The 10,033-nt window shown below is 33.4% G+C and overlaps 1 protein-coding gene across 1 annotated transcript; it reads right to left on the reverse strand.

Moving 5' to 3' along the window:
• Window positions 1-223: 223 nt before the first annotated feature.
• Window positions 224-2,311, reverse strand: LOC120184465 (ribosomal protein S7, mitochondrial). The gene is made up of 2 exons (XM_039188929.1): window positions 2,276-2,311; window positions 224-1,072 (listed from the first exon to the last, which is right to left on the reverse strand). The coding sequence occupies exons 1-2, from the start codon at window positions 2,309-2,311 to the stop codon at window positions 575-577; spliced, it is 534 nt and encodes a 177-aa protein (XP_039044860.1). The 3' UTR covers window positions 224-574.
• Between the last annotated feature and the right edge of the window lie 7,722 nt (window positions 2,312-10,033).

Below are 10,033 nucleotides of genomic sequence, written 5' to 3' on the forward strand. Positions count from 1 at the left end.
CTGTTACCTTATTAAGAAAGTAGATGAATCACTTCTCTATTAAAAAAGTGGACTTCTTTTTCACAACCTATATGCGTATGCGGAAAACGAGAGTCCTTACTTTTCTTTCTTTTGCCCAAAAATGAAATAATTGGGGGGCTATCGGTTCCGTTCTGTTCTCTCTCTCTACCTCTTCGTTTTGACTTTTCTTTAAAATCTTTTATGCTCGGCTATACCAACATGGGAAACCTGGCTTCCCTCCCTTTGAAGTGCATTTATCAGATCAGCTCCCCGAGTCAGACGAAAGGGGGTGAAAGGCCCAACTTATTCATTCATGGCCTATTTTTTTGTTTGATTGATCTTTCTTTCGTATTCATTCGACCTGAGGCAAAAGAAAAGTCATACAAAGAAAGGTTCTTTCATGCAATGCATAACGGGCGGGCCCCTATGGATTCCTTCAACTCAATGAATGAAGGGAGGAATATGAGGAAGGCCGGCTTTCTATATGAAAATTCAAACAAAAAGGAAAAGGGTAAAACCATATCTTACTGAATAATCTGACTGAATGAGGAAGAGCTCTTTATGTGATCTCACTTTACCACCATCTGAAATGCGCGAAACTTCGATTGGTGGAAGACAGTCCATGAAGATTCTCCCTTTTCTTACGTGCAATTCCCCTCTTTCGGTAAGCATCCAGTATCTCAGCAAATGAACATTTCTCTAAGCTTATCTTGTAGCTTATACGTCGTTTGAAAGCTGCTTCAAGGATCCAACGAATAGCTAAGGTTTGTTGACGATCCTTGGCTACAATCCCAGGGACATCATAAATAGTACCCGCTATTCTTACTTTTTCCACTTCGCATATGGGCTTTATATTCTCTACGGCGTCAACCATAAGTTTGATTACATCGCGTTCAGTTCGAGCCGGGCGATGAAAAGTTTGATAAAAAATAGCATGAACTCTCGTTCTTTTACCTTCTTTCATGCGAAAGTTGACCAACTTCTTGATCAATTGGTTTTGCTCACCATCCAAGCCCCGACACGGGGAGGGAGCAGGCGAAGCGTGTCGTTCGTAATGGAAAGAAAGATACCACTACTTCGCCTCTTTGTTGGACCGCCGGCGCGAACACAGTGGTCTCTGACCAAGACCAGGAACCTATTCGAATTTGGATCTTGACTGGGTTAAGTACACAAATGGCTTCGTGACTGTAAGATATTATTTTGTTGAGTCTCTCGACTATTAAAAGTACAAAATGGTCCTCTGACTTAGGGAGTTGCTTTGTTGAGTCCCTCAATCATTAAAAGTTACAAAATGGTCATCTGACTATTTATTATGTCACAAACTCATCCTTTTATGTTATAAAATTAATAACAGTTTGAGTTGGATGTTAACATATTAATCGGGTATTATAAAATATGATTTCATAATCTCAAACGACTATAATATATCAGTTAACATCTAACTCAGATTGTCATTAATTTTTTAACGGGAACATAATGAATAGTTAAGTGATCATTTTGTAATTTTTAATTGTTGAGGGACTTAACAAAGTAACTTTCTACGGTCAAGGGATTATTCTGTAACTTTGAATAGTCAGGGACTCAACAAAGCAGTATCATTTGTGTACTTTACCCTTATATAATTAGGTATTATATGTTATGCATAATTTTTTAGATGGTTTAACATCTTTCCAATTCAGTCTATGGTGTAACAGTTTGTATATGTTTAAATAAGACTTTTAATTAATTTTATTTATTTACATTTTTTTTATTTTAGTTGCATTATTTATTGTAAGATTGCTTAAATATTTCTTTATTTTACCTAATGAAGATATTTATGAGGCATGATTTTAATTTGAGTTAATTACATCACATGTACTCAAAGTATAACCTTTATTTTAAATTAGTCTCTAAACTTTTAAATATTTTTCATCCCTAAACTATGGAAATAATTTTAAATTAGACCTCAAATGTTTGATCATTTTGATTTCATCCCCAAATTATGATATTCATTCTAAACTGGTCACCAAACTTTTTGAATATTCCAATTTTATCCAAGCTATACATATATACTAATCACATTCATTTTTAATAAAATTGTTAGACCAAGTTATATTGTTATATGTTTGAAAAAAATAAAATTTAGTTTAAATTATGGTTGAAATTAATTACATAGTTAGACGAATTTGAGGATAAAATTAAAATATTTAAAAGTTTGGGGACTAATTTAGAAAGAGTATCATAATTTATGGATGAAAGTAGAATGTTCAAAAGTCTAAGGACTACGAGGAATTACTTGTGGAATAAGATCTACAAGGTGTAAACTCTTCATGGAATACCTATTTTTTATAGCCCCAAACAAAGCTAAAAACAATTAGATGCTCGTAGACAAACTTCAAGAATGGGTCAATTAATGTTAGCACACTTCTTACAAGGGCAAAGAATGATATTTTCCTAGCTTGCACTTACAAAAGCTAAATTTAGAAAAGTTCATGCTCCATTTCGATAGTTGTCATTTACCCTTGACAAATATCAAACTTTTATCCATTTCGTATTTCTAGAATAGCATTTCAAATGTTAATTGCTAATAGTATAGAAAAAGTAAGCAACTAAACATAAGCATTTTATTTAATTTTTACAATTTAAATTATAAATTATAATACAAACAAATAAAATGTGATAAACCATTAGATTATTAATTCCAGTTGAGAAAATGATATATCATATCAGTGCATTGATAAGTTCAAAACATAGGGCAGTTATATTCACATAAAAATTTCACAAATTGACACTTCTTTTAAGGTGACAAGGCATAATGCCTAGCACCAGTCAAAGAAAGTGAAAACATGGCAGGGAATAGAAAAAATCACAAGAAAACTCATTGAAATTACTCTTAGATTGTAATGAAGGAAAAAAATATATATTACTGATTTAATGATACCTTAGGCAGAGATATCGGAACCTTCACTTCTCAAGGAAACACGCAGTAGCAAACAGAAACTGATGATAACAAGCAAGGCAACTTGAGATACATGTAAATGAAACAGTTCTTATCATCAAACAGAGAAACCAATCAGATACAATGAAACAAATGTTCATAGGGAACAAGGGTGACCCATTTAATGGAATTTTAGCATACAAATTTTGTCTGCAAAAATAGCTGGAGACTTGGAAAAAGATGACTTTATAATAGCAATGCGAAAAGGCCAACTTAAGTTACAATTAACAAAAGCACATTGAGGGGGAAGTTTTTATTTTCTTATTAACATAAGCACATTGAGGGGGGAAGTTTGTATTTTCTTGTTTACATCCATGTTCATGATTTAGTTATTAATAAACTAAAAATATGAGTATAAAAAAATGAATCAATGCTCTGTATTTTTTTTTATATTTATGAAATTGCATGAGCAAAGCTACCTTGTAAAGGAAAATCTAAAACATTAATGCTATGTTTAGGTTATGGACCAAAGATACGTGAACTCTAAGAACAAATATCCCAAGATGTAGATTTTAACATATTTTGTGATACACAATATCTAAGGCAAATGGACCGAAGTTACCTTGATTCAACAAGTCAAAATATGAAAGATCAAGCATTCCTCGTAAACAAATTTATTCGTAAATATAAATGATTTTGAAAACGAGATTGAATTGCATGCATTGTTACACTAGAAATTCTCAAAATTTATGATTAAAACACCAAAGTCATATTTTTTTTGTCTCCACTCTCTTGTAGGTAACTTTCCTGACAAGAAAACGACAAATTTGTTGATATCAAATTACTTAAAATCAATCTAAATTTTCTTCAAAAATTCTTCAATCAATTTCTTATCGCGTTTAGTCTCTTTACTCTCACATTCAATCTCATAACTAAGGGATTGTCTCAGGAAAGTCGGAATAATATACGGTCAATAAACAGCGTGACCAGAAATTTAATAATATATTAACAAAGTCGGTTTAGCACCACCGGAAATGTTGACTAATAATAATGTTATAGGTGAAAACATGAAGAAATATTAAAAATTTTGGCAACCAAAAAACTTAGCTTATCAGTAGATATTGATACCGTGCACAGAAGTATCGATATATATATAGTAATATATAAGAAAGTGATGAAAACCAATTAAAAGTAGACATGTATCGATATCTTTATAAGTATATGTATAAAAGTTTCGGTACTTTAGTGATTTAAAATAATTGCAATAAAAGCGCCTATAAAGTATCTATACTTTACACACATGTATCGATACATGAGAATATAACAGGATGAAATTTGACAAATCCGGTTTTTTTGACAAAACAGGTAACGAATTTGACAAAATCGATTAGAAATTGACAAAACCGATTGGAAATTGACAAAACCGGTTGAAATTTGACAAATCCAGTTTCAATTTGAGAAAATCAATAAAGAGCTACCGGAATTGTTGAAATTTGTATCAATATGTTTATAAATATATGTACCAAAGTATCGGTACTGTAGGAATTTAAAAGAAATGAAAAAAAAAGGAAAATGTCTCGAAAGTATCGATACCTTACACATGTATCGATACATGACAATATAACAGGTTGAGGTTTGAAAAAACCAGTTTCAATTTAACAAAACCGGTAAAGAGATACCATAATGGTTAACGTATGTATCGATACTTTTATAAATATATGCACCAAAGTATCGGTACTTTAGGAATTTAAAAGAATTGTAATAATAGCTCGTATAAAGTATTGATACCTTAGAGACATGTATCGATACATGACAGTATAACATGTTAAAATTTGACAAAACCAATATCAATATAACAAAACCGGTAAAGTGATACCCGATATGTTGACAGTATCGATACTTTTATAAGTATATGTATCATAGTATCGGTACTTTAGGAATTAAAATGAAATGACAAAATGAAAATGTCTTGAAAGAATCGATACCTTACACAAAAGTATCGAGACTTAGGTAATGGTATTTGTCATAACAATTTTTTTAAACAATAAAATATTATTTTAAAAAAATTATGACTTTTATTTTGAAAAATCGGTGATTTTGTATTAATTTGGATGAAATTAGATTGGAGTCGCCATCGACCTTTGGGCTAGGTAGGTCGAATACCTAAAAACGTCTTTTAAAAATAATTTTAAGAAAAATCGTTTTTTAGACAAAAAAAAATTGGTCTGCGTTTACCGAGATTCATTTTAACGGGTTCGGGAGTCAGTTACGCATGGGCTTAAAATTGTAAACGGGTTGGATCCATTTGGGCTTGGTCTTGTATTTGTGTTGGGCTGGGTAATCTGTGTTGGGCCTAAAATTTGGGCTTCAAGTGGAGCTTGCAAAGTATGTAATAATTAATAATAATAATAATAATAATAATAATAATAATAATAATAAAGATAATAATAATATAATAATAATATTTTTTCGAGACCTGAACAAAAACGGGTGTCTACAGCTGCCCCTCTTTGCATATTCATGTGTTAACAAGAATAAGGCAAAGACGAAAAAAAACAACCAGTTTTTTTCTGGTTCTTTTTTTTGTTTTGGAAACTTGATATGTTTTTTGTTGGGCAAGACACTGCTCATACGTGATAAAGAGTTCCTGGTAGTCTAAGGGTAACACGACTCTTACGTGATGAGGAGATCTGGTCGAGGGATGACACTGTTCCTACGTGATGAGGACGTCTTGGCCATCTTTAGGGAGGGTGATAATACGGTTCCTACGCGATGAGGATGGTTCATTATCTAGGGGTGACACGGCTTCTACGTGATAAGGAGATCTAGTCGGTGGATGACACGGTTCCTACGTGATAAGAACGACTGGTTATCTAAGGGTGACACGGCTCCTACGTGATGAGGAGATCTGGCCGGGGGATGTCACGGTTCCTACGCGATGAGGACGACATGCCATCTTTAGGGATTTGTTTCAAGGGAAACATACTCAAAGATAATGTATTAAAGGAAACTGTCTCAAGAGAGACAAAATTTGTTTCAAGAGAAACAAACTCAAAGATTTTTCTTTGAAAGAAATTGTCTCAAGAAAGACAAAACGTTTTTTTCGAGAGAAACGGACTCAACAAGTTTTCTTCAAAAGAAATTGTCTCAAGAGAGATAAAATTTTATTTCAAGAGAAACAATTTCAAAGTCTTTTGTTTCAAGAGAAGCAATTTCAAAGTTTGTCTTAAGAAAGACTGTCTCAAGTGAGATAAAGTTTGTTTTGAGAAAAACAATCTCAAGTGAGATAAACTTTGTTTCAAGTGAAACAAGCTCATAATTTATTTCTCAAAGGAAAAATGTCTCAAGCGAGACGAAATTTGTTTTGAGAAAACTTGTCTCAAGCGAGACGACCCTTTGTTTTAAGAGAAACAATCTCAAAGGAGATCGATAGTCTGCTTGTTCCTGCATGTGGAGGAAAGGACTTCAAAAGATCTGATCATTCACTTCAGGATGTTGAATCTCCAAAGATGCCCGCAACATTCATCATTTCTTGCTTTAGCACTGATTATAAGCATGAGCTTTGTGTCTGAGAGTCATATGTCTTGTTTGAAAAACGTTTTTCTTCTTCTTCTTTTATTTTCAAAAGTCTGAAAATATCATTTAAAAGAAACAAAAGTTTGAAAATATTACCCCTTTCTAGGTTTCACAATTGAGGTAAATCATAAAATAAGAGTTCATTGGATATCAAAGAATTAATTACACTTTTAATCCTTCAATAAATTATAGTTATTTGACAAGTGTCAAGATTATTGCTATCTTTGAGGTATGGTTAAGTAAGGAGAGGATAAAAAAGTCTTAGGTTGTTATTTTTTGTCAAAAGTTTGGTATTCTTATTTCTTTGATGTTCACTGATTTGATGAGGTAGCTTGTATGCTCTTTTACTAGAAGTTTTCTCCGACTCCCAGCTCTCATGATCACATTCGGGTTGTGCGATGCCTTATCAAGGGATTTGTGATATCGCCTTCTATACAACAGATGTACAGTCTTTATATTCGAGCCACCTTTTCAGGTTTTTGACTCGAATCCTCCTCTGGTTTCAAGACGTTATTCAGAATTTACTTCTTGAACCCCCTTTGTTATTTTTCTCTATCATACATTAAATATTTTAGAAAACCTTTTGAAATTAAAAGATTAATCCTAATGTGCGGGATGAAATCTGAAGATAGTCTCTTCTGTTTAGAAATCCATGTATGATTAGAAGGGACTTTTAAGACACGTAGTGTGGCTTGTGGTTCATGTTTATGAAAGAAATGGATAAATAGGCCTAAACAAGTGTTTAAGGGTACTTGAACCAAGGATCGATTCATTTTGATGCCAATCTTGTCTTGCTCAATTTGAATATACTCGTATGTGTCCTTTATTTCCTCTGGATGTTATATGATCTTTTGGTGAGCTGATTCTGGAATGATTGTGCTTGATCAATCTCATGGTTTGAAGCTCTATGCGTCATTTGACTCCAGGTACTCTTTGCATGTGCTTCTTGTCCTCTTTTTACTTTTTTTTTCTTTGTTTTTTTCGCTTCTTTTACTTTTTGTCTTTGTTTCTTTTGTCTTTGTTTGATTGGATCTTCGCACTTGGCATTTGGTTCACCTTTCAGTATCTCATCTGGATTTATGGTATTCTTTTATGCGAGCAGATTTCCTCCACCTTGCCCCCAGTGTGGAGAGTGATCCTTGATTAGGGTTGAATCAGAAAAAAATATAATTTAGGCTCAAATGGGGACACAATGGATATATATTTTCTTATTTTGTGAAGGGATAATGAAAGAATGTCATTTATCATTTCATACACAGAAGTCTTTGCAGAAGAGGTATCCTGGGGGGATAGATTTTCAGGATTAATTTTTTTACATGAAAACAATGTAATTAATGCATAATAGAATTATTTTGAATTAATCCGCTTTTTTTTGCTTCTTACTTTCAGCATGTCTCACTGTTCAGGCTCCCTTTTAGAAAATTCATGCGAGATGCCCCAAGTTGTGTCTTATTGTAGGAAGGTTCATGTTCAAGTGAACATCTTGTACTCAATGTCTTCAGGTTTTATTGGTAGAAAAATGTCGATTTTGCTTCTAAAAAGACGATTGTGACTTTATTAGCTTAATGAAAGGTATGGGTATGACTTTTTGTGTCTCGAAAAGATAAAGGTAATATTTCAAGGTCTTAAAGATAGGGAATGCCAAAATTTGGTTCTTTGGTGGTAACCATGAATTATTTTGGATAAAGAATCAAGAGATTTTATTTTGGGTTTTAGACGGGATAAGACAGGTCTAATCTTGCCATATGTCAAAAATCCATAATTCTTGAAGAATTAAAAGAATCCGTAATTCATTCGATATTCTAAGAACTACAAGATTAAAATTCGTTCAATTATTCAACCTTAGAAGGTAGCATAATTTTAATCATTAAAAGATTAAGCAAATATGAAAGATGGAACAAAAACGGGTTTAAACAAAACAATGCTCTCAATGCAAGTAGTAGATGCAATGCCCCCATCCTTCTTCGATTGTCCATGCTCCTGAATCCATCAGGTTATTGATCTTGCGCTTCAGTAACTCACAGTTTTTAGCAGAATGTCTGGAGATTTCTATGTGGTAACTGTACATGGCTTTGACATCATAAACCTCAGGACATGAGGAGTCTTTTCTAAGATCATCCTGGTAGGCTCTACCCTACAACAAGCTGAACAAGCTTCCACCGTACTGATTTCAGCTTATTCCTTTAATTTGTTCGAATCTTGCTTCTATTCTCAATTTCTTCACATGATTAGGATCACTTTCATCGAATTCTCTATGTATTAATCATCATGTTTTCATGAACAATGCATGTAAAAATGTTTGAACGAATGTCATGCAGAATGCAATGATGCAAATGCAGATGCAAAAATATTGATCCCAACAATGAATATCATAGAACAATTTTCATCAGAGATAAAAGCCTTCACATTACAAGACAATCCATTTTACAGACATGATGTTGCTTAGATGTTGAGTCTGAAATAGGTCGATGCTTCATCTCGGATCTTTATCCTTAAAAATGATGCCCCAAGCGCTCTGTACCCTAACTCCGTTAATGCCCTATTGGTGGTGAAGTCAGTGTGACACTCCTTGATGGTTAGTGATGAGATGATCGTAAATAAGAATTTACTACTGGATTACTCCTCGGATCAGTGGATCATCATATCAATCTTGAATGTTGCACGATCTTCGAGCAAGTCTTATTCTTGTACTCTGAACTTCTTTTAGCCCTCGGCGCATGTCTGAGTACTTGAATGCTTGATTGAAACTTTTATATCTTCTTGTAAAAATTTTCTCTTGAATATTCCCTTGCGGATCAACATTTTCACATTATGTTATGACGATGAAATGCAATGCAAATAATGATGAAAAATAACACAAACAAAAGAGAAAAATGAGTTAGTAACACAAACAAAAGAGGAAAAATGAGTTAGTACAAGCAAGATAGTCAAGAGAATTAAAAGATGATATCTACATATAAATATAACACCTACCAATCATGGTATCTACCCGAGCATGCTTTTATTAGATAGTAATCCTACCCAGACATGCGTTCTACCCACAATGATTAATTTTAAGAAAATGATTCTAACCACATGGTATCTAGTTCACATGCTGTTATTCAACAGAATTTAAAGAAAAAAAAGGAAAGGTTCAAAAACGTTCCTCCTTTGTGTACACTTATTGTGGGTACCTACGGATGGATAGAGGTTCGATATGGCTATACCTAAGGTAATCGTTCTACGTTTCACTACATGTATAGTTTTGACTCTATGAGGAAAGGGTACTTGAATTGTCCTTAATGTTGGTGCCCCCTTGGGCTACCAAACCTTCGATCCTCACCCTTTACAGGTTTCGAATGGAACGAGTTTAATTCGAGGGGGTCCACTTTCTTGTACCTATATGAGGAATAAATCCCTACGAATGTATAAGACATGTGTAGCTCAGGGGATATTTGCTAAGCTCATACGAAGAATAAATTCTTACGAGAGTAAAGCATTCACCTTGACTCACTTGGAACGAAGCTCGGTTCTAGAGCTTATGTCATGCAAATGCACGTG

Source organism: Hibiscus syriacus, unplaced genomic scaffold, assembly GCF_006381635.1.
Source record: "Hibiscus syriacus cultivar Baekdansim isolate YM2019G1 unplaced genomic scaffold, ASM638163v2 tig00112910_pilon, whole genome shotgun sequence".
Taxonomy (NCBI): domain Eukaryota; kingdom Viridiplantae; phylum Streptophyta; class Magnoliopsida; order Malvales; family Malvaceae; genus Hibiscus; species Hibiscus syriacus.

Coding starts and splice junctions, on each gene's coding strand:
- LOC120184465 (XM_039188929.1), bottom strand. CDS start 2,311: ATGAAGAGTTTACACCTTGTAGATCTTATTCCACAA. Junction 1,073..2,275: donor TTGTAGATCTTATTCCACAA/GTAATTCCTCGT, acceptor GAGGCGAAGTAG/TGGTATCTTTCTTTCCATTA.